We start from the raw sequence: 26,848 nt of genomic DNA on the forward strand, positions 1-26,848 counted from the left end.
AACTATATAAAAAAAAAAAATGGAGAACGTATATGTTAATCTAATAAAATTTCACATAAGTATATTTTTTTCCCGAATATAAATTACAAAAACGATCAAAGCATTGTATTAATTGTATGTGCAACATTTCAAACTTTATGATTGAAAAACGAAAAAAGTATTATAAAACAATAGAAATATCTCAACGGAGGAATTATTTATTTACTTCGTAAATCATACTTCCTCCGTTCTTTTTTACTTGACCTGTTTTAACTTTTACACTATTCATCACCCCTCCTTTGACCCTCTTTTGTGAAAAATATGTAAGGAAAAACATATTCATGTGAGATCTTTTTGAATTCGTCTCAATAAATACAATCAAAATATGTAACTTTTATAATTTTTACTTATGGAGAATTAAAGTTATTGATCGTTAAAGTTTTACATTGGTAAGCGTGATAAAAAACAAGTTAAGTAAAAAAGAACGGAGAAAGTAAATCATAACAATAGGGCATGGAGTAATTTGTAATTTTGGATGACACTATATAGATTATAATTTGTGACATTAGTGACATATCAAAAAAGTTATTGTTGTATCAATGTAGGGATGTTTCAAAAATAAGTGACTGCTTCCCGTCAAAAAAAAAAAAAGGGATGTTTCAATACAGAGTTATTCCTTAAAAAAAAAAATAACGAGTTCACTCCACAAATTTAAGAACTTCTCCGTACTTGTATACTACGTAGGTTTTATGACTTTATCCAATTCCGATTTACTTCCTCTGTTCTTTTTTACTTAACCTACGTAAGTTTTAATTCCGATTGGATCTGATTGAATTCGTCAATTGAAAATCGAATTACATTTTAGATCAAATTAAACTTGGCCTCAATACAAACCGAAAATTGAATAAAAACCCCTATAAAAAGACCATGCATCAATATTCTCATGACTCATCCCATCAATATTTAAATAAATAAAAGTAAAAATAACAAAAATAATTCATTTATCCTTTTGTACCTCTTCCTCCCTAAGTCCTTTATAAATACCCTTGCACTTGCAGTAAGAGCTTATATCAACAAAACCCTAGAGCTAGAGCAGTAATCAAGTAGTAGCTAGTACAGTAGATGAAAATGGCTGGAAATGAGGCACAGCTAAGCTTAAAGTTGCTAGTTGACACAAAGGCAAACAAGGTGTTATTTGCAGAAGCAGGCAAAGAGTTTGTGGATTTCATCTTCCACATGATGTCTTTGTCGCTTGGTACCATTGTCAAACTCCTTACCCACAACAAAATGGTGGGTTGTCTTGGAGACCTCTACAAAAGTGTCAAGACTCTCAACACTCAGTACTTTCAAACCAATCTCAAGAAAGATTCAGTTCTTAATCCAAAATCTGCTGTTAATGTTCCTCTTTTGTCCCTGAAAGAGTCTCCAACTGCCAATACTCATAAGATATTCTACAGGTGTAGCTCGACATATCATTCCTATGTAACTGATATCCGAGGGGTAATCTGTCCTGGTGGTTGTGGAAACGGAATGAATACAGAAATGAAGTTTGCTGTGCTTCCAGCAGGTACGGGGATTCCGACGTCGTCAAGCAGTGGAAATGGAAGTGATGAAGGATATGTGAAAGGGGTTGTAACTTATATGGTGATGGATAATTTAGAAGTGAAGCCGATGTCAACAATTTCTGGGATTACTCTCATTAACAAGTTCAATGTTAAGGATGTCTCTTCCTTGGTTGAAATGGAAGTTCAAGTTGGTCTCAAAGAGGTACTTTAATATTCGTCACAAGTATATTTTGTGTGTTCATTTAATTAGTTCATATAGAGTTGTGTTCAATTTTGAGTGGTATGTTTGTGCAGGGTTTGGCAATACTGAAAGCGTCATTGGAGACCAAAGCTGTGCTAACTCATGTTTTCCTTGGAAACAAGATCTAGTGTGTTCTAGACTTCATGATGGTTTTAGTTGGTGCGTAAGTATGGTATAGTAGTTGCATTTTGGGTGTGTTGATCGGCCTGGTGATGTTTATGGTTTATTTTGCTGAAATGTTGGTGTCATTTTAGAAGTTAAAGGTTATATAGGATGTGAATCTGGTCTTTTGTGATGGTGTAAATCAACTCTAGCTTGTACATTGCTATATTTTATGTATAGCCTTTTGTGGTGTTTAATTTAAATATCTTAGAGCACCCTTATAAATTTATCTACTACTCTGTATTATAACTGTAGGAAGAATGAAAAGACTTAATGAACCATTTATAATATCAGGTTCTGCTTTAGTATTCTCTTTATACGTAAATTAATTGTTACAAGCAATACGAGTATAATGCAAGCCTAAGCTAAGGAAACCATTTCAATGCAAATATGACTAGCTGAATAAAAAGAATTCCAATCCTTACTAAAACTGAAGATGGGATGATGGACGGTATTATGTCCACTAGGTGGCTTGAATTGTGGTATGCAGGGGATAATACATTAGTTATGTACCCTCAAACTTAGTTCAGGAAAGTCCCTAGAATGCTGAAGTACAGAGTACTTATACAATCACATGATAAATACTTGTAGTATTGTAGGAGTCAATACGATGAATTGAATATAGAGTAGCTGGTATTCGGATGTGCAATGGGAGGCAGGACAGCCGGGATTACCGTAAGAATGCTAGACAGATAGGCCGGCATATATATACTAAGGCCCTGTTTAGTTCGCTTTATATTTGCTTATCTGAACTGGTCTGATCTGAATGTCAAATTTAATCAAACTTTGACCTTAAATATACGATAATCTATACGGAAAAAATATATCAAGTGGGGTCTTGTTATATTTGCATTATTGTACGGAGTATATTTTATTAATATGTGATTTTTAATTATTAGTACAATCTTGATGTCAAATAATTTCAGTTCCAGTTTTAGACTCCTGATTTCGACATTAGCAGCATGCAGTACAATGTTACAAATGGCTATAGTGTCTCATTTCATCTTTTGCACACTACTAATTTGCAGGTCAGAATGATTTCAACCATAAATTTAGAAAATAAAATTGTGGATGCTGTGCAGGCGCAGCTAACTCAGATCAGCTTAGGGACTCTAGAAGAATTATGTTAATCGACCGTTTATAAGTTTTATTTATGTATTTCATATGTTGATGAATAAAGGTATACATTATTTGATTACAGAGTAATTTTTTAGTTCATTGTAGAAATTAAAAGATACGGAGTACAAAACAAATTTGTTTGTATTTTCAAACTCATTCCATATTGTAAAATTTACATGCTACTATAAAGTCTAAATACATATCTTAAAAGAGGCAAATATAACAGTAAAAAAACATAATGAAATAAAAATACTAGATCATTGAATTAAGGATTTACAAATTCTTAAATGGACCTAGTTCACACTAATTTATTGTGAACCACTAACATTAGAGACAATATGATTGTTTTGTTAATAAAAAAAGGTCACTATATTAAAATAAAGGTTATTATGTTGAAATAAAAGTTAGTGTGACATTAAAAGATATAAGAGGTTATTTTTTTAATGAAATTTTTAATATAATGGTCAATATGAATAATAAAGATCACTATGTTAAAATTAGGTCACTATTCAACATAATTTCGTACTTTAAGTTCATGATAATATTAATGGTCACACAAGTTTTAAAAAAGGTTACTATGTTAGAAATAAGTTTACTATATTAAAATTAGGGGTCACTATGTTGAATATAATGCCAGTTACGTGTGTACAAATCTTAGGTCCACAATAATATTATTGTGAACCAGGTCCACGCAAGATTTTCTGTTAAGGATTTATCTAGTTATATTGTTACGTTTAGGTCTCAATAGGAATGCTTGGAGAGCAAGTCCTAATAGGGCTAATATACCCTATTTATCTCAACTACCTAAAATTCATCACATTATTTAACATATATCTTTTCAGAAGATACTCTCTAAAATATTATCATTACTTTACTTGATTGTATCTCTTATTACTAGAATCTTTACAATAATCTTCCTCTCTATAAATTATCAGCATAACCTTATTCAATTTACAAACACAAAGATTAAAAATCAGAAATTGCAAGTGGCGACTAGAGCTTGATGAGAAGATGAAAATCATAGTAAACAAAAAGATTAACAAGGTGGTATTTGCAGAAGCAGATAAGCAAGTTGTTGATCTCATCTTCCACATATTGTCATTGCCGCTTGCTACAGTTGTAAAACTCCTAAACGAAAATCAGATTAACATGATAGGGTGTCTTGGAGACCTCTACAAAGGCATTGACTCTCTGAGCAATGCCTATCTCCAGGAAAATCTCGACAAGAACTCCGTGCTCAACCCTAAGACTGCTCTTATTGTCCCTTTGCTTACAAAACAGCCACAATATTGCTATAATTATCAAAACCCTAAATATTTAGAATACTATTACTGCTCCGCTAAGGATTGCTTGATAAGTGATCGCCAAGGGACCCATTGTCCTCGCCACTGCAGGGAAATGGCTCGGAAAAGGTTGGAATATGTGCCCAGAGCACCGGGTTATGTGAAGGAGGCAGTGCCGTATATGGTGATGGATAATTTGGAGATCAAACCCATGTCAGTTTCTCTCATTACCTCCCTTCTAAAGGACTTGACTTCCTTTGAAGAGAGACAAGTTAAATTTGGTCATCAGGAGGTAATAAATTTTTAAGTTTTAATTATTCATATGAGTGTGGTTTATGAAAGAAACGCTAGATTGATATTGCATTGTTGTGTTATGTTTGTTTTTGCAGGCAATAGCAATGTTGAAAGCGTCTTTGGAGACCAAATTTGTACTTACTACCGTCTTCCTTGGGACGAAAGTCTAGTGTGTAGTGTCTTACTCCAACACATCAATGGAATCCTATATTTTCATGCTTAAGATTTAAGGTGCAATGATGCATTTCCGATCCATTTATTATGTTATATGCTACTGTTAATATTATTGATTATGACTTTACAAATGCTTGTATAATCAGAATTAGCCTCTTATTATGTGCGAAAATTCAGCATTACATTTGTTGGAAATACGAGTTTTCACTCTATACTCCATTTTCTCAAGCAACTATTACCATATGGTAAAGACTTTTTAATCATGCTAATATTCAAATTCAGCTTATATTATATGTTTGGCAAGAACGTTAAACATAAAATCGAAAATTTTTAATTTATACTACTACATCCCTCAACAAAAAAAAGGGGGTAAAACGCTAAATTACAGTGTGGTCTCAATATTGAACTATACAAGGTAAACAACACATTCAGTTCAGTTCAGCTCTTAATTACCCTCTCTCATTCAGTTCAGCTCAGTAAATGTGAACAGGCCCTAAGATTAAGTTTATGTGCGTAAAAGTTTAAAACCTAAGGTGAATATATTTACAAGTTTAATCATCATCTGCCATTCTGCCAAGTTTAAATTTACAAAGATTGTCCTTAATGGGGCAATAAAATCGATCTAAAACTTAAAAGGTTGCCCTTGATCATAAAAGCATTATTAGTTTGCCAATAAGCAACTTGTGCACAGTTAATTTCCATGGATTTGTTGGACTCGCAGTTTAAATATTAAAAAGTTTCAGACCAACTAACCTATAAAATATTTTTCCACCCTTTCATTTAGGGTGGGTTCTATTAATTTATTGACGTATAAAGCTAGGTAGGCTTCTTTTTCCTGATTGAACTTTGAGAGAACAAATTAGTAAATGAACAATGTGTGCTTAACAGGAGTACAAACATACCTGTATCAATTAACTTAGCTTCCGGTCCTTAGCAAGGATTTCACCTTCAGCAAGTACGACAGGGCTGAAATGTAGAGTATACGAAGTAAAAGGGCATATATGCAGTCTTCCACGTAGAAGGGATGTATCCTTAGCCATCTGAAGTTGAACGGCAAAAATCCTTCATAGCAAGAAGAGATTAGATTTAACATCCAAACCAACTACTTTCATTGAATGACAAGGTAGTAGGAAACTGGAAACATGTTTTCTAGAGTCAAACAATTCTACTTGTATAAGCTTCAACATGTTAGCACACTGGCACAAACAGTTCAAAAAAATCATGTGTAGTGAGGAATTTCCTACTCTCCCACCTTTGTTTCTTTTTCAACTTATTCTACCAAGCCCCTCATCAATATTGTTTTTTTTAAATACGAAATATGCGAGGCAGACACAATACTTAGAATATCTGAATATGTACTCATAATTCATACGAGTATATGCTTTTGCAATGACATCAACTGTCAATCAATCAATCAATCAATCAATCAAAGCCTTAATCCCAAAAGTGGGGTCGGCTAACATGAACCAAATATGATTATTCCGTGTAGTCATCAACATAAATCTTTCTCCTCCATCCCTTACGATCCAAAACTTCATCCTCACGTAAATCCATGCACTTCATATCCTTCCTCACTCCTTCCAACCAAGTCATTTTTGGTCTCCCTCTTCCTCGTTTAATCCCTCCATGATCCCACTCTTCCACTCTTCGCACCGGTGCACCCACGGGTCTCCGTCTTACATGTCCAAACCAACGCAGACGATTTTCCCTTAATTTATCTGCAATGTCTGCCACACCTACTTTCTTGCGAATAACCTCAACTGTACATTCTGAAATTTGAATGAGAACAGACAGACAGTCATTTCCTATATTCTCAGAACCAAAGATTCATATACTGAAATTACAAAGATTGAATGTTGCAATGGTCTCACCACTAATTAAATTGTAGCTAATTTAATGATACATACAGAAGAGGTACCAAAACTAAGCACAAGAATGACAATGATTATACACAATATGTCCAATTTAAAGATAGCTTAGAACTTACTTCCTGCTCAATGCTATCTCTCTCGTTAATCGCGCTTTATGTTTCATCAAATATTTTTCCAACTCTCCAATGCTCTCAAATTATAAATTCAAAAATGCCAAGAAAAATCAGCACATTACAGCATTGCAATGCATCAAAATTCTGTGGCTAATCAAATTAAAGCCTCCAAGATTAAATTGATCCGCTTACTGTTTTTCAAGGAAGATTTCATGAACGGAGTCCTTTGGTCAGGCTTGTGTATTATGAATGATCAATGATGCTAGCAGCAACAATCAACATGCCATTATGACTAACACACCAAAATTGAAAGTTCATAAGAATTAATTTCTATAATTTGCATCAATTGCAAAATTCTATAGAATCTATCAGGATACAATTATAATCTATATTATGATAATTCAAGCCATTCCAATACAATCAATCATCATGAGTCAATATTATAAACCAAAATAAATTCAATTTGACCTAAAATACAAAATTGGCAAATGTACCTCATTGTAATCCAAAGAAACAGCTTCACGACGAACAGCATCTTAGAAATCCTCAGTCCTATCCCTAATTTTCACCATTGTTGGATCATACAATACACCAGCAGCAATTTCTATGAACTGAACTACAATTTGACCGAAGATGAACCGAATTTGCAGCGATTTGGACTAAATCACGAAGGAATTTCACCATATTGATGTGAGATATAGCATATAGAGAGAGTATTAATGACGATTTTGATTGAAACAAATTCTTAGGCTTTTCAAGAAGTAGAGAGAGAACAATAGAAGTCGTATGAAGAAAGAAAGAAAAGCTTCTGGAGGAGAAAAAAGTACCTTACGACGGAGGATGTTAGGACGCGCCGCAGCAGATAGCCGTGATGCTAGGCGGTGACCGGGCGCGGAGTTGGACAGGGGAGATACATTCTGAACAGTATTATTTTTATTTTTTAAAACGGCCTCTAGTAAGATTTGATCACATAACCTTTAGATTTAACGATTTTAAGAACATATTATGTGATTATGACAACCCTTAACATTAAACAAATACAATGTGAAATGACAAACCTTAGCACTAGACCAAGTGTTCTTTTTAAAAAATAATTAGGAGAAGCATCCCGACCGAATTTCAAATCTCACAGTTTTTTTGATTCGGTATTTGCAAGTCAGACACTTTGAGAGAGGGAAGTAAGAAACTATCACCCTCAAAGTGTCTCTAATGGGGTGAACCTCCAACCTTTCCCACTTGACCAAGCTTAGCTTATTAACATTAGACCAAGTGTTACTTCATAACTTATGTGAAATATTAAACGATTATTCCTACAAGTATACTTGTATAAGTGATCATTGTAATATTTGATTGATTTAGACTATAGAATAATTGTGTTAAGGAAAAGAATTCCTTCCCTTTATAATATCTTAGCAACTAAAGACTGAATTGTATGAGGTCACACATATAACTATATAAGTGTAGGATTAGATCAAAAGCACATTAAAGTATGCAAAAAAGATATAGTGCTTGACCATTAGGGTTGTATTGGATCTTGTTCTCTTAGTAACATAAATTGAGTTTATGCATAAAATGAATTGCAAAACCTTAATCTATTCCCTATCATCAGCACAATACAGAATACTCACTCAATGAAGTGCATGCACTGAAACCTTGAAGATATGTTTGACAGCTTTTATGATTCCTATCAAACTATACATATGATCCTGATTAGATTATAGGAAAGTGTTTCTTGAAATTCAGTTAATCGTTGTGGGAAGGGGGTGTATGCAATAACTCTGATATAAAAAGTCAAAAGCAGTTGTGCAAGTGCACACAATCCCTATGTAATAGTATCAGTAGATGCCAGCAGATTGGAATACATGAGGACAAATGGACCATTAGAGATGTATCTTAATAAGATGAGACCAAGGCCAACCCCACCATTAAGGCTTTGGGTCCAAAGACTCCAAACTATCATGGTCCCCCATACCCAAACTTATGTTTAGCAGTCCTGCTCCTGCACCTACATTATTATTCATCTTATTTAACTAAGTCCATAGTTTGGCAAGTCCATTGATTTGGTTATGCAATAATGAATTACATAATCCAATTGGGTAACTTATTTTTGTGCGTGTAATAAGTCAAATGGATCCACTTGATCACATGGCTTCCAAACGTCCATAATATCTATCCAAGATAAATTAATGAAGAGTGGGTTACTAGGAAGTGTCGTATTCGCGTTATCAGCATTAAATTCTTAATGAAATAATCGTATTAAATTAGTAATCGCATCCGTGTATGATGTTAATAAGGTTCAAGCCTACAGTCTAATAGTGAAAGCATGTATCACATATATACGATAGATATCACACATGATACGAAGTGACAAAATACAATCCGAGTATTGCATAAACATGACAATCAAGAGTAGCACAATAGTACCAAGCCAAGCTTGGTCTAATGAAAAGGAGAGTACCTTTCAACCATGAGGTTGAGGGTTCAATACCCACTAGTGACTATTTGAGGGAGTGGGATTCCCAATTAGTCTGGTGCACCTTAGATAGGTGCAACAACGTAAAAAAAATCAACACTACGCTCTACAAAATGAACATTTAGTAAACAAATATGAACATTTAGTTAAAAAAATATGAACATTTAATAATAAAAAATGAACATTTAATACTTATAATGCATATGTTTCATAATCATATTATTTTTTATTTTTTAAAATTTTTATGTTCATAATTAAATGCATTATATTCATAATAATATTTTATATGTTCATATATAATTTCAAATATTCATAATGTAAATATGTAGTGTTGTTCATGAAATATTAATTAAATTTGTTTATGCATATGTTGTCTTTCTTAAAGGTTTATGTTCATATTTTTTTTACGTATATGTTCACCTTTTAAATGCTATTATTCACTTTAAGAAAACCAATGCTTAATTTCATATTTTGAAATGTTATGTTCACTTTCTAAAATGCATAAGTTCATATTTTCTATGGCTATGTTCACTTTCTGAAAAGCTAATGTTCACATTTAAGGGAGCCTATGCATATGTTCATATTTTGCTTGATTAAGTTCATTGATAAAAAAAAATGCAGAAAATCAGATAAAATTCAATTCGTTAGAATTAAGAAAATCATATACTACCTCCGTTAACATTTAGTTGCAACTTTGGAATAATTTATGTCTCTCAAGTAATACCCCAAAGTTGCAACTAAATGTTAACGAAGGTAGTATAACCTAATCAATTGAAGTTAATCACAAAGTCTCCACATAAGAAATCGAAAATCACACATTTTTATGCCTATGCTCACATTTGAAAAGCTAATGTTCATATTTTTTATACCTATGTTCACTTTCTGAAAAGCTAATGTTCATATTGTGCTGTAGTTACACCTATTTCTAGGTGCATGAGTGTGCACCTAAGAATATGCGTGGGACTCCTTTATCTTCCCCCTACTCTTCCAAATTATCTAGCCCGCTAACCCAAGCCGGGAGGACCTGTGAGAGGTTCTAGCTCGATAGACCCTTCTCCTTGTAGCACAATATAATCCATTATAAAATCAACAATATAAACAAATTTTGAATTGATTTGTTTTCTTAAAGTTGAAATTCTATCCAAATAAAACGTACTCCGTATATTCAAGAAGCGTAACTTTCACGAGCTTTCGTGACAAAGTTTACCAATAAGAGTTACTCCGTAATAACGTGCTTCCCTTGGTAGTTGAAATGCTGAATACATACAAACTTTATTTCTTCCCTGAATTTGATAGTTACGAGGTTGCTGATGCTTATAAATAAGGAGTATATACAAAGTATTTCTCTTATCAAATAAAACCAATTTAGTGAATAACTTTGCATCAGGGGTTGCCCATAACCATGTATCAGTATACGCTTTTATATCTTCCAAATAACTGCAGAACATTTGCAGCGTAGCTCTTAACACTGCTCACTTTCTTAATTTCATCATGTGCTTCTCTTATTACATTGTTTTTTTTTTTGCTTTCATGCAAACGAACACTATGGGCCTGTTCTCTTACGTTGAAATTCAGTTCAGTGCAGTTCGGTTCAGCTGAGTTCAGTTCAGCTGAGTTCAGTTCAGTTCAGTTCAGCTGAGTTCAGTCAATGAGAACAGGCCCTATAATGCACGGACGGAAATACCAAAAAAAATTAATAACACATATTGTGTGTGTCGAAGTTGCAATACTCTAATGAAAATCGGATTGGCAAACTAGACCCTTGAAAAAGGAGAGTATCGGTGTTTCACTGCCTCTAGTGGGTTTTGATCCTACAACTAATTAGTTATGAGATAACAAATCGCACAACTAGACCAAACTTTGATACTCAATGGGCAGTATTGGATATTTAGATACATGACATGCCACCTATTGATAGTATGTGTGTTACAAGAGCCACACAGACACTACAATACTTTTTCTTTACTGTATATTACAGGTGAATATATTTAGAAAAAAAATTGTCTTTTTTTCCTTTTTAGGAACCTAATAATTCAATAAAGGAACTATGGAGTATGACCTCAGCATATTTTGTTGGTGAAAAAGGGCAGAAATAAAGTATAGAAATGCATGAACTTTGAGTAAAGGCAACAAAAAAGAAAGCAAGTGGGGAAAATAATATGCTTCCTATTATTTTTTTTGATTTTTTCATTTTATTTATCCTTCTCTCCAATACAATGCAATACGTACATATTACCCACTATGAAGAATCACAGGAAAATCCCAAATGGAGCAAAAAGCCAAATAGGAAGTGTAAACTAAAGTTGCTGGTAAAAAAATTACCAAAAAAAAAAAAACACACACACACACTACTAATTGCTGATTACTCAACATAGTTAATAAGGCTTAAATATGTGTAAAAATATATATTTAACCTTCTAGATCAGCAAAGACATGGTATGTTTTGGAATCGACAGCGATTAATCTCAAAGCAGCAATGAAGGAAGCTACAGACATACAGGAGAAGAAAACAATATTGATCCAAAGCCATATCTTCATTGCCATGCTCAACTTGTTCCTCTTCGCTTTGAAGTACATGTGATTTGCTAGGATAAAGGTGAGTGGGAAAGTACTGATAGCACCTGTAAGGCTCATGAAATCCCCTAGGAAAGGCAGAAGAGCTGAGACGAAAGTGTTCAATGCTAGGTAACCTCCCCTGATTAGTACTCGCGATCCCAAATTTTTGGGATGGAATGCACTCCCTGTGATCCCAAACCTTGTGTCAAGGTATTCATACATTGGACTTGCAAATATCTGAGAAATACAAACAATAAGAATTATGAACAATTTTTTCCTGAATTTTGGAAATAAAAATCAAGACAGTGGAGATGTAAACTTACATGTAAAGCAATGACAGTTTGAAGGAAAGTGCTGATATTAGCCAAGGCCTTCACCCAAACGGGACCATGGACATTGTTCAACAAATAGGAATCGGTTTTATTCCCGTATGCCCAGTAACCAATAAAAACGATAGCATACATGGGTACGACTCCAGCCGAGAATTGAAAGTACAGGGCTTTCATCATGTTCCCAACCACAGGCTTTCTTACTGTTGCCTGCACATACAATTCAATTGCAAAAAAACATGTAAGAATTAAGATTCATGTCTCAAGTATTATGAGTATAATAATGCAGTTATGTGAATATATATTATCACACTTCATTTAGGATTAAGCAAGAAACGATTACACACCTGAATCTCAGGAAGCATTCCTGTGTTAAACGCAAAGACCAAATTAGCAGCTGCTCCGATAGTTGTAAAGACTCTGCCTCTTTCAGTTGGTACAGTGTAGTCTCTAGGCGGAGAATTGATTCCTGTACATCATTAATACACAATTTTAGTTTATCACAGTAGTTGTATAAACACAACATATTGCTACAAGATATGAGTGGTTTGCGCCTAGCTTTGGATTGCACCCTTCAAGTTAAAGGTCTTGAGATGATTTTCAGATGAAATTTTGGACAAAGCAACAAGGCAAGGCAAAAGGGACAGATATAAAAGTCTAAACAGAGTGAAAACATAGTCTGGATACATGAAGACTCTTCAATTCATAAAAAAAGGTTCAAAGTTAAGGGTGACGGATTATATAGAAAGGGGATAGTGTTCAAAATTGCAAGTATTGTATCTATACTCAGCTCAGTCGCAAGCCTACCAAATTTGATGCATACATTTAAAAGTTCCTTAGGTTCTAAAAATTAGTTTTATTTACGTTTTACAGTACTAAACAAGCATACAGTATACTTGATTGGTACAGTCTAACATGTATTAAAGTTTCAAACATGTAAGTAATATTAGATGATCTAGATTTAGCTTTTCCATTGAAGAAAGACGAGGAACGTGCAGCAAAATAAGACAGCAGTAAGACAAATAAAAACGAAACTATAAAATCTTACCACCGGGAAGGTTTCAGCAACCAATCCTGCAACTCTAAGAAGAATATCAGAATAAATCATGTCTCTTATACAAAATGAGCTTTAGCATTCATGCATATAGTATCATACATGCTGATTTAAACATAATTGTAGGCCAGGTACACAGATTGATATATACAGGATTCACATGCTCACTAAATTCTGCATTACATCTCAAAAAAATTATTACTAATGAATCATTAGTAATTACAATAGATTGAATAATACTTTGTAACATGGACTACAACATTTTAAAACACATGTACTGTGATGTGTGCATGATTTTCTGTAAAGAATGGTAAAGGCTGGGAATGGAATCAGGCATTACCATCTTTAAGTGAAAGAGCAATAGCAATTACTATGTAAATCAGACCGAAGAACGTTGAAACTCCAAGCCAAATTCTCAAAGCAGACAAATGAGGAATCCCAATGGCAAAAAGGGCACATACAAACCCAGAGATGATTATGCAATATGGAAGCTTCAGTGCATGACTTTCAGTGAACAACTCATATGCAGCCTACAAAATTCACATAAGCAGAGTCAAAATCAACCATCAGAATTAACTAATTAAGTCCTGTTCTCATCATCTTAAACAAAAAATATTTAGTTCGGTAAAGATAATTTTACTTCAGTAACATATATTCAATATACTTGGTTATCAATTTAAGATTTACCTTAATAGAAGAACCAGCCAAGATAATGAAACCAGTGTTGATCATAAAAAGATTGATATATTGCAAAGCCCATGTAAGTGAATAGGCTCTTGGACCTACAAAATCCACAAAAATTTTAAGGGTCACGCTGATAGTGTAACATGAAGTAGAAGCGTAACAACTAAACAGAAACGGAAGGAGTAGTTTACCATAGATAAATCCGGCAAGATCTCTATATCTGATGTGTCTTTTGCCACCATACTCATGAAGTTTGGCAATAAGAGCATTAGCATAGAGAGAAATTCCAGTTGCAGCAATTAGACCAAGTACTGCAGGTATCCATCCAAGTGGGACCATTATTGCGCCAGAATATCCCAGTACATATGCACTGTTTATTCCAGTCGTCAGAACAAATCCAGCTTGCAGCCATGAATCTACACACAACCATAGTTAACCAAATTATACAAGTATCCAATGATGTAAAACTAATTAAATTACTGTAATTTTAAATAGTAACATGTTTTTTTACAAGTAATATTGTAAAATTCTACAATATGTGTATGCCAGACAAATTATAAAGTAACCAAAGTGACTTGGGACCCAGGGGTCAAAATCATAGACTAAAATAAATTATACGATTATGTAACAAAATTACCAACTTAACCTTGCGGAAGTTAAGATGCACCCCACAGACAAACATGAAACATGTTAAGTTTAACGTCCTTAAAAAAATAAGGAAAATGCTATACATAGCCCTTACATATAATGATATAAGCATTTAATTTACTCTAGAAAATTGTTTAAATTTAGAAAATCATAACAAAAATACATTAATTACACCAATTTGCGCGTGTTTTTGTCATGAATTCCTAACATTATACATTTTTCAAGAGTAAATAAGCGGGAAAATTAATAAAACAGAAGCTAACCGATTGTCTTTGAGAGCTAACATGCTGAACAGTTTCAAGATGTAATTTTACTTTAAAATAATGAAATCACGAGGAAATACCTCGGTTAGTTTATTAGCCTAATTCAAAACACAAGTATTTTTTACTCATCATTTGATCTGTCATACTCGTTCTTTTCTTTTATGTGACCCATATATAGAATATTAAACAGAGAAGTTTTAATCATGATATTTATTAATATATGAAAATATAAATGATCTTGTTACATTCATGAGTATCAAAATATAAATTTGTTCTTATATGTAATCAAAGATATACACAAATTAAAATTTAAAAAATACTCCGTATGAGACGAACATTAAAGAACGGAGAAATTTCAGAAAATTAAAATTTAAGAGTAGTAAATTCTTCTAAACAACAATATTTTCTATAAATGGAGTAATTTTAACTGAGTGTCCATTATACACTTGGAAAGGTGTAACGTTGCACCAAAGACTATTTTTTGTTGCTGAATTGGTTACAAAACTACACTACGAAGAAACAACAAATAGTTACACCAAGTGTCGCGGTGCATACTGAGAATTGCACCAACGGACACGCATAAAAAAACCAAAAAAAATTGATTAAAATCACAAAAAATAATTCCACCACAATTCCACAAACAAAATTAAAAAATATCACGAAATTAACAACTTACACGAAAGAAAATGACATTTGAACACCCAACAAAGAATTAATTAAAAATAATAATAGAAGAAAGAGAAAAATAAAAAACTATACCAGTGCTGATCTGATGGGCAGTTTCGGGAACAACAATAGTTTGTTGTTGATTAGAATTATCGTTGTTGACGGAAACGGCGCCATTAGAAGCACCATTTTCTGGGTCATAAGACGACATTGAATTATAATTTAGAGAAGAGAAAGAAGAAGAAGAGGGGTTTTGTACAATAAATTCGGTGTTAGCAACGTTGTTTGTGTTGTTGGTGTTGTTGGAAGTGTTGTTAATGTTGTTAGGAGTATGAATGTGTTGAGGTTGGTTGTGTGAAGGGTGTTGAGAAAACAAGAGAGCTGTTGTTATTTCTGAGTCCGATTGTTTGGGGATGGCCTCCTTTATATACCCCATAATCCAATCCTTGGGATCCTCCTTTTTCTCTTTTTATTTTCCGAAATTAAATTAAATTAATTTCGAAATATAATTTATTTCCTTAAAAAAGGTAATTTGTTCTCATATTTGGAGCTTAGAGAGAGGAAAAGGAGTTGGAAAAGGGGTAGGATTTATTTTAATTTCCTTTTAGCTCCCCGCTGTAATAGATAGAAATTCAGATTTTGTTTTATTTTTTGTCACGGAATTATTTTGGGCTATCAGGGACTATTTCGCCTTTTTCAACTTCTTAATGGATGGTGGGGTTCACACACTCTTTAATTGCATTCACCTTTTTTTTTTTTTTAATAAAAATATCCAATTAATAATAAAGCCCTATTCTCTCCACCTAAAAAAAATAATATTAAGTAAAAATAATTTCAGTTCAGTAAAAATAAGTTCAGTTCAGTAAAATTCAGTTTTCTTAAAGAAAAATTATAATAGAAAATCAGTAAAAATAATTTCAGTTCAGTAAAAATAATTTCAGTTCAGTAAAATTAAGTTCAATTCAGTAAAAATAAGTTCAGTTCAGTAAAAATAATTTCAGTTCAGCAAAATTAAGGTGAATCAAACCGGGCTTAAGTAATAACAATAATAATTAAATAAATTAATTAAAAATTCACTATTCGATTGTAATACTCCGTAATAACGATCTCTCAATTTGATGACTTGTTAGGCTCAGTGCATTTAAAATAAAATTGACTCATTTCAAACCAAAAAATAAAAATAAAATAAAAATACTTTAAACCTAGTTCAAATATATATTTAGGAAAACGATATATTTCTTTGGTTTCATTACCTGTAATTTATACTCCGTAATATAAAACTAATAAGATTCATATTCATGGTAAATTTTTCTTTTACACACAAGTATATTTAGGGCTTGTTCAAATTTGTTGAAATGAGCTGAGCTAATTGGCGCTGAACCGAACTGATTGAAGCTGAACTGAACTGAATATTTTACGAGAGAATGAAATTAGGAGCTAAACTAAACTGAATTGATTGGAGCTAAATTGAACTTAACTGAACTGAACTGAAATTAAGCTGAAATAAACAAGCCTTTAGATTTACATATAATAAATTCCCTTAAGAAAAAAATTAATGTGGGATACTCCTTCCACATTTTGTTTATTTTAGTTATGCTTAGAGCCTTAGATTAATCTAATTAGTTTTGGGTAAAATTAAGATTAAGATTCCAATTTTTTTTTTTCAATGACATATGATATTGTTTTTTTATTTGACCCTAAGCTAATTAAGCTCAAGCATATTAAAAAATATCAAAATACGGAGTATAAATTTTTGCTATTATTCTTTTGATTCTTACACCTTACAGCAATCAATACACGTAGTAATTATTTTTGTAGATCATCTTTTACACACACAGAAACAAAAAAATAAAATAAATAAAATAAAAAAGCTTGTCAAATACGTACGGAGTATAACTTGTCTATATCTACATCAATTATTTAAGAATGATCTTATTTAATGAAATTTGGGAATGATATCAACATTAAAGTATGTTGCCGGAAATTCTTTCAATCAAATCGACGATGGGATCTTATTGAAAGAATATTCCTTGGCATTTAACATTAAATCTTATCTAACATGTTAATCACTAATTGATTCACCTTTCCTAAGTTACACATTTATCTTTAGCTAAACATGTCTAATCCGATTCGCTTAACCTAATGAGACTCAAATTAGGATATGGGCTACAATTCAACCAATATCCACTCGATTCACTTAATCTAATCAAACTCAATTCAAAATATGGGCTACAATTAACTCAATTCAAAATATGGGCTACAATTTGGTCCGACTTGACTTATAACCATCTTTATCTTTTAATATGGTCTGGTCTGGTCCGATCCATAAACACCTTTTTAATATGGGCATATGATTGGAGAATGCAATATCTGGTTATCTGGGGAAGACTCCATCTATTATGTATTACAGTTGTCCGTTGAACTAGGATTAAACTTTGAAGGCTTGTCACGTGGGGGTCTGATCAAAGTGGTGATATTGATTTTGGTCCTCTAGTGATGTTGATTTCGTGATACTCGTATACGAGTATATCTTAAACTATAAATTCACCTCCACCGTATGCCGTATGGTATCTTTCTATTTTAGTTAAAATTATCTTTTTTTTTTTTATCAATGATTTCTGCTTCTATATTTTATTTTTTGACTTTAATTGAAACATAGCTTTATATTAATTAATTAATTTGTAAATAATAACTCCCCAGTCAAAGATAATTGAGTTAATTACGTTTCCTTTCGGCTGTGATTCAACAGTAACGTATAATTGCCTTAGCTTAGTAGGAGTAAATAAAGAAATAAATGTGAAAGGTTTAATTGCAAGAATATGTCGTTTTTCCATGAGACCGTGACATGCATAATTGTCGTTCGCCAAATAATACTCCGTTATTGGTTTATAGTTGAGTATCTCACAATTTGAGGTGGGATTTATGGGATTACGAGGTTGTGAAATCAATTACTCCCATTTTCTTATTGTCCTCGCAACTTTCAAGAAGTTTTGCCTACTAATCTAGATTGGGTTAACATTTAAGAGAAATCGGGTTGATAAGGCACATGCTATTTACTTACAAAAAAGAAAAATGATCTTCAAGTTTCAACTCTTAAGGCATGTACTGATTTACTAAACTGAATTGAGCTGAACTGAATTGTTTATGAGGGAAGGAAATTATGAACGGAATTAAACAAAACTAAACTGAACCAAACTAAACTAAACTAATATAAGTTGAAAAGAACAGGCCCTTAAAAAAATAATATTTTTTTAAGCCCTGTTCTTTTCACCTTAAAAAAATAATATTAAGTAAAAATAATTTCAACTCAGTAAAAATAAGTTCAGTTCAGTAAAAATAATTTCAGTTCAGTAAAAATAAGTTCAGTTCAGTAAAATTCAGTTTTCTTAAAGAAGAATTATAATAGAAAATCAGTAAAAATAATTTCAGTTCAGTAAAAATAAGTTCAGTTCAGTAAAAATAATTTCAGTTCAGCAAAATTAAGGTGAATCAAACAGGGCCTTAGTCTAAGTTGAGAAAATATTTAATTTGAAACACTGCACCGAAAAGAATAAAAACACTAAATGAGACGAAGGATGTAATACATATACTCCCTTCATTCTAATACATACTTGGTAATAAATGTTGGTTTGTTGGGCCCGTGCTCAAACTCACATGTGAGTGAAAATATTGTCCCACATTATAAGAGCATAAATGTGAAATGAACTATAAGAATGTGTATCCCACATTGAAGAAAAGATAAAATTGTGTTCACTTTATATGGCTAATAGATTACTCCCCTCATTATCATATTATTTTTAGGTAGAATCTCCTTAGATGTTAAAATAGACATTTTAGGCAGGTTAGGCCTGTTTATCGTAAAATTAATCAAAATTTTTTTTTTTTTTCCAAACTCTACTCTCTTTGTTCATTAACTAAGTTCTTAGTTAACCGTTGTCAAAAAAAAAAAAAAAAAGGTTCTTAGTTACTATAGTATAGATTCATATACCAAGGAGATAATAAAGTACTTTGCAATGTAAGTTGATACATATGGCTATTTTTTTAAAAAAAAATAAGGTAAGAAAAAGAGAGAACAATAGACAACCCTCCACGAGCCTACGGGTACATTATAAGGAGAGAGATAGAGTGCAATAATAATAGTTTCTTAAAAAAGTGAGTCAATTTGTGGTAAAATTAAATAAAGTATTTTGTTAACAAAAAAGGGAAAAACAAAGGAGTAAAAATGGATTTTTTTTTTTTAAAAAAAAATTTAATGAAATGGCCTCAAACTAAAATAACCCCATATATATAAGAAGACATTCATACAAAACATAGTGATTATAAAGTATAATGAGGTGGTTTTCAAAAAAAAAAAAAAAAAAAAAAAAAAACAATATAGTACGAGTATAATGAGGTATTGGGTTAATAGTCAAAACTGATAGTCTAATTATGATAAGTCATAGATATTAATCCCTAATCCTCAATCATTAGTTTTAATACCCTTATGACGAGTTCACGATCACGACCCAAAAAAAAAACCAAGTGTATGATAAAACCACATGCATAATATATGCACTAGAGATTGCACAATGAACAAGCAAGGAACAAAGGACGTGCCAAAATTTGACAAAACAGGAATATATAGAATTATAGATAGACAGACCATCATAGACTAGAGGAGATATTCATATGGATAGAAGTTTAGAATGTAGGTAGGAACAATAAAAGTAAGAGAATCATTTTAGAAAAGAAAAGCATTAATAAACTCTTTCTAAAAGTAATTTGTCCAAATTTTGTGTGAGATTCCAATTGAAGTTCATCTAGCTTACTACTACGTCTCTCTAAAATGAAATTGGGAGAATTATTGTCCGTATATATGAAGTTTGAAGTAATTGATATTCAGTTTGATTTGGCCAACCACTTTGGATATGTTTTTCCTATTATAGCTAGTGAATCTATATTTAATATTGGTATGCTTAATTTCAATTTTGTATTGATTACTGCAAATTATTGTAACCTACTCGTAATAAGTTACTCAAGTTGCATTTTTTCAAACACGATAGGTATACACACGATACGGATTGAGCACAAAGAATCTACGAATTAATGAAGCTCTATTATAAGAAACATGTTGCATTTCCTTTTATCAAGGATTAGGTGAACACATTAAGAATGGACTTTTTATGTTGAGGATGGGGTTCTAGGAGATCTTGGGATCCATTCTCTGTCTCACCCCTGCCCTTGTGGTTCTCTAAACACCAAAAAAAAAAAAAAAAAAAAAAAAAAAAAAAAAAAAAAAAAAAAAAACTTAATCATCCTAAATTCGACTTACTCTTCACTCTATAATTTATTTTTACTCTATAGCTTTTAGTTAATTCCACATAACTTTTCCATACATGTTTGTAGTAATGACTCTCCCACAATCTAGTATTAAACGAATTATCTTATAAAAATTGATTTTTTGAAACAAGAATGTTGCAATCAACAAATATATTTAAATCATTCCTCAATAATATTATGGAGGAAGTATAATTACATGGAAAGTTTTAATGATCCTCTGTTACAATAAATCAAATCAAGGCGTATTTAATCCTCATACGATATGTCAAGGGGCAAGAATTTCAATGAAAGATTACAATAACTCCTTAATTAGTGCAAGATAGCTTTAAATCTTTTGATATTGAAAATCAATTCTCCAAAGAAAACTCCAAATTAAATGTGGCATAGGAACTAGGAAGTACGAAGTATTATTTAAGAAAGCAAGAAGCGGTCCAATATTGCCTTTTTAAAGCTTATAGCCTTGTACTATGGACGGAGTATTTAAAAGAAGTTAGTGTAGAACAGAATAGATTAGAATTAATGTTTTTTTTTTTTTTTTTTTTTTTTTTTTTTTTTTTTTTTAATTGTCACTTTAAAAATCAACCTAATTTTTTCAGTATCCTCGAATATCCAATATTAACCTCATATTTATTCAATACTCCTTTACATTAACGGTGTATTAAAGTAGTAGCTAGTAGGGGTTTTTTTTTTAATACTCCGTGGTATAGTAGTACTAGTACATCAATTGTTAACTTTGATAAGGATAGCTTGGTTCACTTCTAATGCAAAATTCTTTCAAAATTAGTGACAAGCTTTTTAAAAGCTAAGTCTAAATATATGGAGTACGAGTACTATTTATTTTATTTTTTTGGGATGTGTTCATGTGTATGTGAAAATCAGTAATTATTACTCCGTATCCTTTTGGGATGTGTATGGGTAAACAAAACTGCTTAAGGTTATAATATTATTTTAAATAGTATAATTAATTTACTAAAAAGTCAACTACATTTGCAAAAAAATTTAAATTTAACAAATACATAACATGTTCAATCGAATAAATCTATCCTTAAAAAATTACAATCCTAGATTAGATCTTGCAGTGGAGCATCTCTCACTTATGTCATTGAAAAGTTCAAATTGGATAGACAATCTAATGATGATTTTTTATTCTCATGAGAATGTTTGCATTCGAAAAATTGAGGGTTTTTTGCAACCCCTTATAACTATTTACCAAATTACCAACTAACGAAGCATGCAATTTCAAAATAATCCATTACACCTACGGACTTTTAAAAATGAAAAGTCTCATTCAAAAAGAGGAGATTGAAAAAAAAAAAAAAAAAAAAAAAAAAAAATGAGGTCAGTGAAATAGATGGAAGCTCTTTCCTCATTTATGGAGGCTAAGGGTTTAAAAGAGAGAAAAGGGGTGGGGGTAGAGGAGAGGCTATGGTTTTAAATAGTAAATGATGAAGGACCTTACTAAACCAACACCTTTAACATATTAAGCCTACCCACCTCTGCAGCTCAACGACTGAAAGTAGAGAGAGGAAATTAGGGAATCCCCCTACTCCCAAGCAATTATTGTTGGTGGGGCTCGAACTTGTAACTTCATCACTTCAAATTCATAAGGTGAGTTTCTCACCAACTCCACCAAACTTCACCAAGCTTTGCTTGGTTCTAAAGGTCATTACACGAGACGAAAAAAAAGCAAAAAAAGAAAAAAAAATTGTTGACACAAATTTTGTGTGTCTAATGAAGTGGGGATGACGACGTGCAAGTAATAAAATGAAATGAAAATTATTCATTAGAAAATAAGATATTTTTAAAATCCGTTGCTACAAAACACTACAAAAAAGGCCATCTTTAATCAACTTCTTACAACATACCTAATAGTAAATACCTAATCTTAGAAAATACGAGTACTTGTATAAAATGAGGGAGGTAATTGATGAGTCTCAAATTTCAATTCCAAGTTTCGTAGAAGACAAAAGCTTGCGCCAACAACTCAAATTTTAATTTACTCGCAACAAAGGAATATTTTATGTTTTACAAATAATACCCCTTTGTTGCGAGTAAATTGGACCGAAGGTAATATTAGAAAAACTGAACGACGACTAATATTTTGACTATTAGAAAAACAAGAGAATTTATAATATGCAAATACATCAATTAGTACATCTATGAGCTCAAAATTTTTAATATTTGATACATTAAGCGAACTGGTAATAAACAACATGTCTATTATACACCTGATAAACAATAACATATCGATCTCAGTATCTCACACCTTGATAACAGAGTTGACACTAATTACAGATCGCATATGAGTCATCAACTCATCATTCAACACACAATTGACTAGTGCAAATAATAATAGTAAACAGTTGAAGGCTTGAAGCTGCATGCAACGGAATCAGAAGATTAGAAGCAGCGTTACCTACGATAGACGTGTGCATATCTCAATGAACAACTTGGACAAATAATGCAACCTCTTTTATTTTTCCCCTAAAATTCATTTACTCATTGAAATTCGATCGAACCTTCTAATACACAAAAGCAAAATTTGCTCTTTTACTCCCTTTATATGATCTAATTTGGTGGGGAGGAAAGTGGGGATCTTACCAAATTTTGTTAGACTAGCCTCTAACAAGCATTTTAATGATTATAGTATTTAACTTTTTTTTGGCTGATTTAGACATGACATTAAAATTCTTTTCTTTTAAGTCGTTTGTTTTTATAAATTATTATAATATCCATCAATCATGTTTGTATAAAATTGAAACTGTCAATATGAGGTGCAAAATTCTTATTCTTTTGCCCTTTTGACAATAGCCACATTATATAATACTATGATTTCTTCATTGGTTATGTATTTCAGTATACATAAAAGTTTCAAGAGGTTTTTTGGCATCGATTCACCTTATTTTTCTCAAGATTAGGGTTCCAAACTCAATAAGTATTCTCTCATGTTGACCACAAGTTGAGAAGTACGTGTACGTAGGAGTGACAACAAATTGAGCCTATGCATAGGTTGATTACTTCTTTCGACTTAAAATAAAGTTGATATTACGTCTCTTAAAACGAATTCATAAAAGTTTAGACAAGAGCATTAATCATGTTTAATTTTTAATTGAAAAGTAAGAGATTCTGATAATTAAGCTGGTTTCTTTCAATTCTACTTTAGAAAAACTTATATTTTGTTTTACAAAATGAATTTTTAAAGTTTATATAAGAGCAATTGAGTTCAATTTATAAATTTAAAGAGATTCGACAAATAAAATTAAGTGAAACTTTAACATACTTAGATAAGTTGGGATAAATACAACATGACGCTTTGTCAAAAATTCATACCTTAATTATATTTAAAGGACTATAAGGATAATCTTAACAAATTATGATATCTTAAACTTTGCACAGCATATAACTTTGCTTTTGACATGACAATGATCTTAAATTCTTTTCATTGTTTATCTCAAAAATGTGTACTCTCCATAACTCAAGTGGTGAATCCTATCATAAAAAAAAAAACCCATCAAGTCATGAACATATGAAAATTGAATGCTCAAAAAACAAGCAACAAAGAAAAAGAAAAGAGTGAAGCTATCCCAAATATCGTGTAATGATAAACTCATCCGTGAAATAACTATGTTGCCCCTTACTAAATTCTTAATAAAAAGCCATATTTTTCTCTGAAGGAAATATATAAACAAATAAAGGATTTAATTATAAAAGATATAGGAATTGAAGTAAATACAATAATTAAGGGCTTGTTTGGCATCATTTTTAGTTTTCAGTTTCCTGATTTATTGAAAACTAAAAACCAAAAACTGGAAACAAGAAAAAGGTGTTTCCACTTTTTTATTGTCAGTTTTCAAAATTACCATGATTTTAATAAGTCTAAATATTTTTTGATCCATTATGTGACATATATAATGTATTTTTAAAAAACAAAAAACCAAAAAACAGAAAACCACAGCGATGCCAAACGGACCTTAACATATAGAGGGTGTACAAATAAGAAATTTCGGATCAATGTATCACACAGAATGTGCATATAGCATACTAGCATGTATAGGAAATTTCATTTACTTGTATACATAATAAAAACATGTTGTCTATATAAAACGAATAAAAATGGTGGATGTTCATAAGTAAATACGTAGTATATTGGATAAATTTTACGTGGTGGAATAAAATTTTGTATGAGCATAAAATAAGTTGAAGTAAGATATTTTGGATGAATGCATTAGAAATTCATGAATGTATATTATGAATTACATGAAGATAAAAAGGGCAAATCGATAATTTCACATTTTCACAGAAGTGTGTTATTTCCTTCAACTCAAACTAGTTGAGTGTTTACTATTAAGCTTTATCTAAAATAGGATGAAAGAATTGACGACAAGTATCAATGCTATAGTGGCCTCAACAACTTCAGGATGTACTTGCGAGCCTTGATTGTATCTTTAATTTTGGTTATTTTTCAAAGCATCTTCCTTTTTCTTTTCTTCTTTTTATTTATTTATTTATTTTTATCCTCTATTCTATTTTTGGTGCCACGAAATTCCTCTACTCATATCTATTAACATGTAAAACTTTGATTGATTGATGTAAAGATGTGTCATGTGTCCTCCCATACGGCCATATGATCGAGTATATTACCAATATTTTTTTCGTAAATAAAAGTATCTTAAAGAAACATTATAAAGGAATCCAAACATTATTGCATTGAAGATTTTACAATTATAATGTCAATAAATATATACAACGAAATGGCTTAAATTAATAAAATGGAAGTCATATCATTAACAAAATGGAAGTCATATCATTAAAGATTGAAAGGGATACTTGTTTTAATTTGTGGATAGTTAAGGTTGTAGGTAAAAACAATGAATCTTTGTTTAGCTCTTAGAGAAGCCCTTACGCAATAAGATTTCTTATTAGTATTCAAAGTTTTAATCATAGAGGTTACAGCACAGGGTGATCATGCTTATTAAAGATAATAAAGACTTATTCATCATCGTATTCATTATAGATGAGTGTGTGCAATGGTTGAAAAATTTTGTTTTATCTAGCTGTATCGATCTCTACTTGTCATTGCTTTAGACAAGCTAATATGACTACATACTAAGTTTTGGACAATTACGGACACAAACGTCACACCTTCCTTTATGCATTTCTCTACCAACGTCCACAAGATCAAGACCTATAATAACTCGAGTTTTTTTTGAAGACATATAATAACTCGAGTTTATTCAACATAACCAATTGGAAACAAAGAATTATTACTTAGTTGAATCAAGTGTATCATATGCATCATGAGCACACGCGGTTTGTGAGTTCATCACCATGTTTTCCTTAAGTTTATCCCTCAAAAAGAAAGAGATATATAACCTTTCACATCATGGTCTATAAGATAACAGTTTAGTGGAGATCTAAGATGGTCCATATATAAGAGATGTTAGAAGATATAGATGGCAACAATGTAATCCAGGAGAAGGGAAGTGGAAACAAAGGATGTTGCTCAAATGCCAATCCCTCAGTAAGTAAAATTTTTATTACTTACTACTCCATGTTATATTGCTAGCCAATAAACCAACAAGTGATGATGAAGTGATAATAATATTTTCAAACATTTTATGATTTTATGAATTTTGTCACTCTATTTCCATTATTCTTTTCTTTTTTGTAAATATGAACATAAAAATTAATTAAAAAAACAATACATGAATTTAGCTAGGAGATGAGAACCGGTTTTTTTAACGAAGGGTGCACACGTTATATATATATGAATTTACATTTTATATGTAGATGGTGACCAATAATAACAGATGTAGCTAACTTATCCATTGTAAGTTTGTTGGCTTCTCTATACGGATGTCAACCAGTGGCAAATTTGGTATTTCTCGAGTGAGCTATCGAAGAAAGTTCTAATACATACCTTTAAAAAGGTCATAATACTTAAGAGTTTCGTTCATGGGAGCATATACATGCATGCATGTTGCATGGAGTAGTATGCATGCTTGGATATAGAGTCTAAAATAAGAATAATAATGGGCTAAATCTTCACTACTTT

The 26,848-nt window shown here is 31.6% G+C and overlaps 2 protein-coding genes across 2 annotated transcripts; one reads left to right on the top strand and one right to left on the bottom strand.

The window, feature by feature from the left end:
* Positions 1-1,107: 1,107 nt before the first annotated feature.
* Positions 1,108-5,571, top strand: LOC145596139 (uncharacterized). The gene is made up of 3 exons (XM_081652564.1): positions 1,108-1,746; positions 1,839-1,912; positions 4,002-5,571. The coding sequence occupies exons 1-3, from the start codon at positions 1,108-1,110 to the stop codon at positions 4,654-4,656; spliced, it is 1,368 nt and encodes a 455-aa protein (XP_081508690.1). The 3' UTR covers positions 4,657-5,571.
* Positions 5,572-11,420: 5,849 nt separating this feature from the next.
* Positions 11,421-16,048, bottom strand: LOC145595073 (proline transporter 1-like). The gene is made up of 7 exons (XM_081651428.1): positions 15,568-16,048; positions 14,089-14,313; positions 13,901-13,995; positions 13,554-13,743; positions 12,507-12,628; positions 12,154-12,369; positions 11,421-12,067 (listed from the first exon to the last, which is right to left on the bottom strand). The coding sequence occupies exons 1-7, from the start codon at positions 15,908-15,910 to the stop codon at positions 11,684-11,686; spliced, it is 1,575 nt and encodes a 524-aa protein (XP_081507554.1). The 5' UTR covers positions 15,911-16,048; the 3' UTR covers positions 11,421-11,683.
* Positions 16,049-26,848: the final 10,800 nt, after the last annotated feature.

Source organism: Chenopodium album, chromosome 19, assembly GCF_948465745.1.
Source record: "Chenopodium album chromosome 19, dcCheAlbu1.1, whole genome shotgun sequence".
NCBI classification, from domain to species: Eukaryota; Viridiplantae; Streptophyta; class Magnoliopsida; order Caryophyllales; family Amaranthaceae; genus Chenopodium; species Chenopodium album.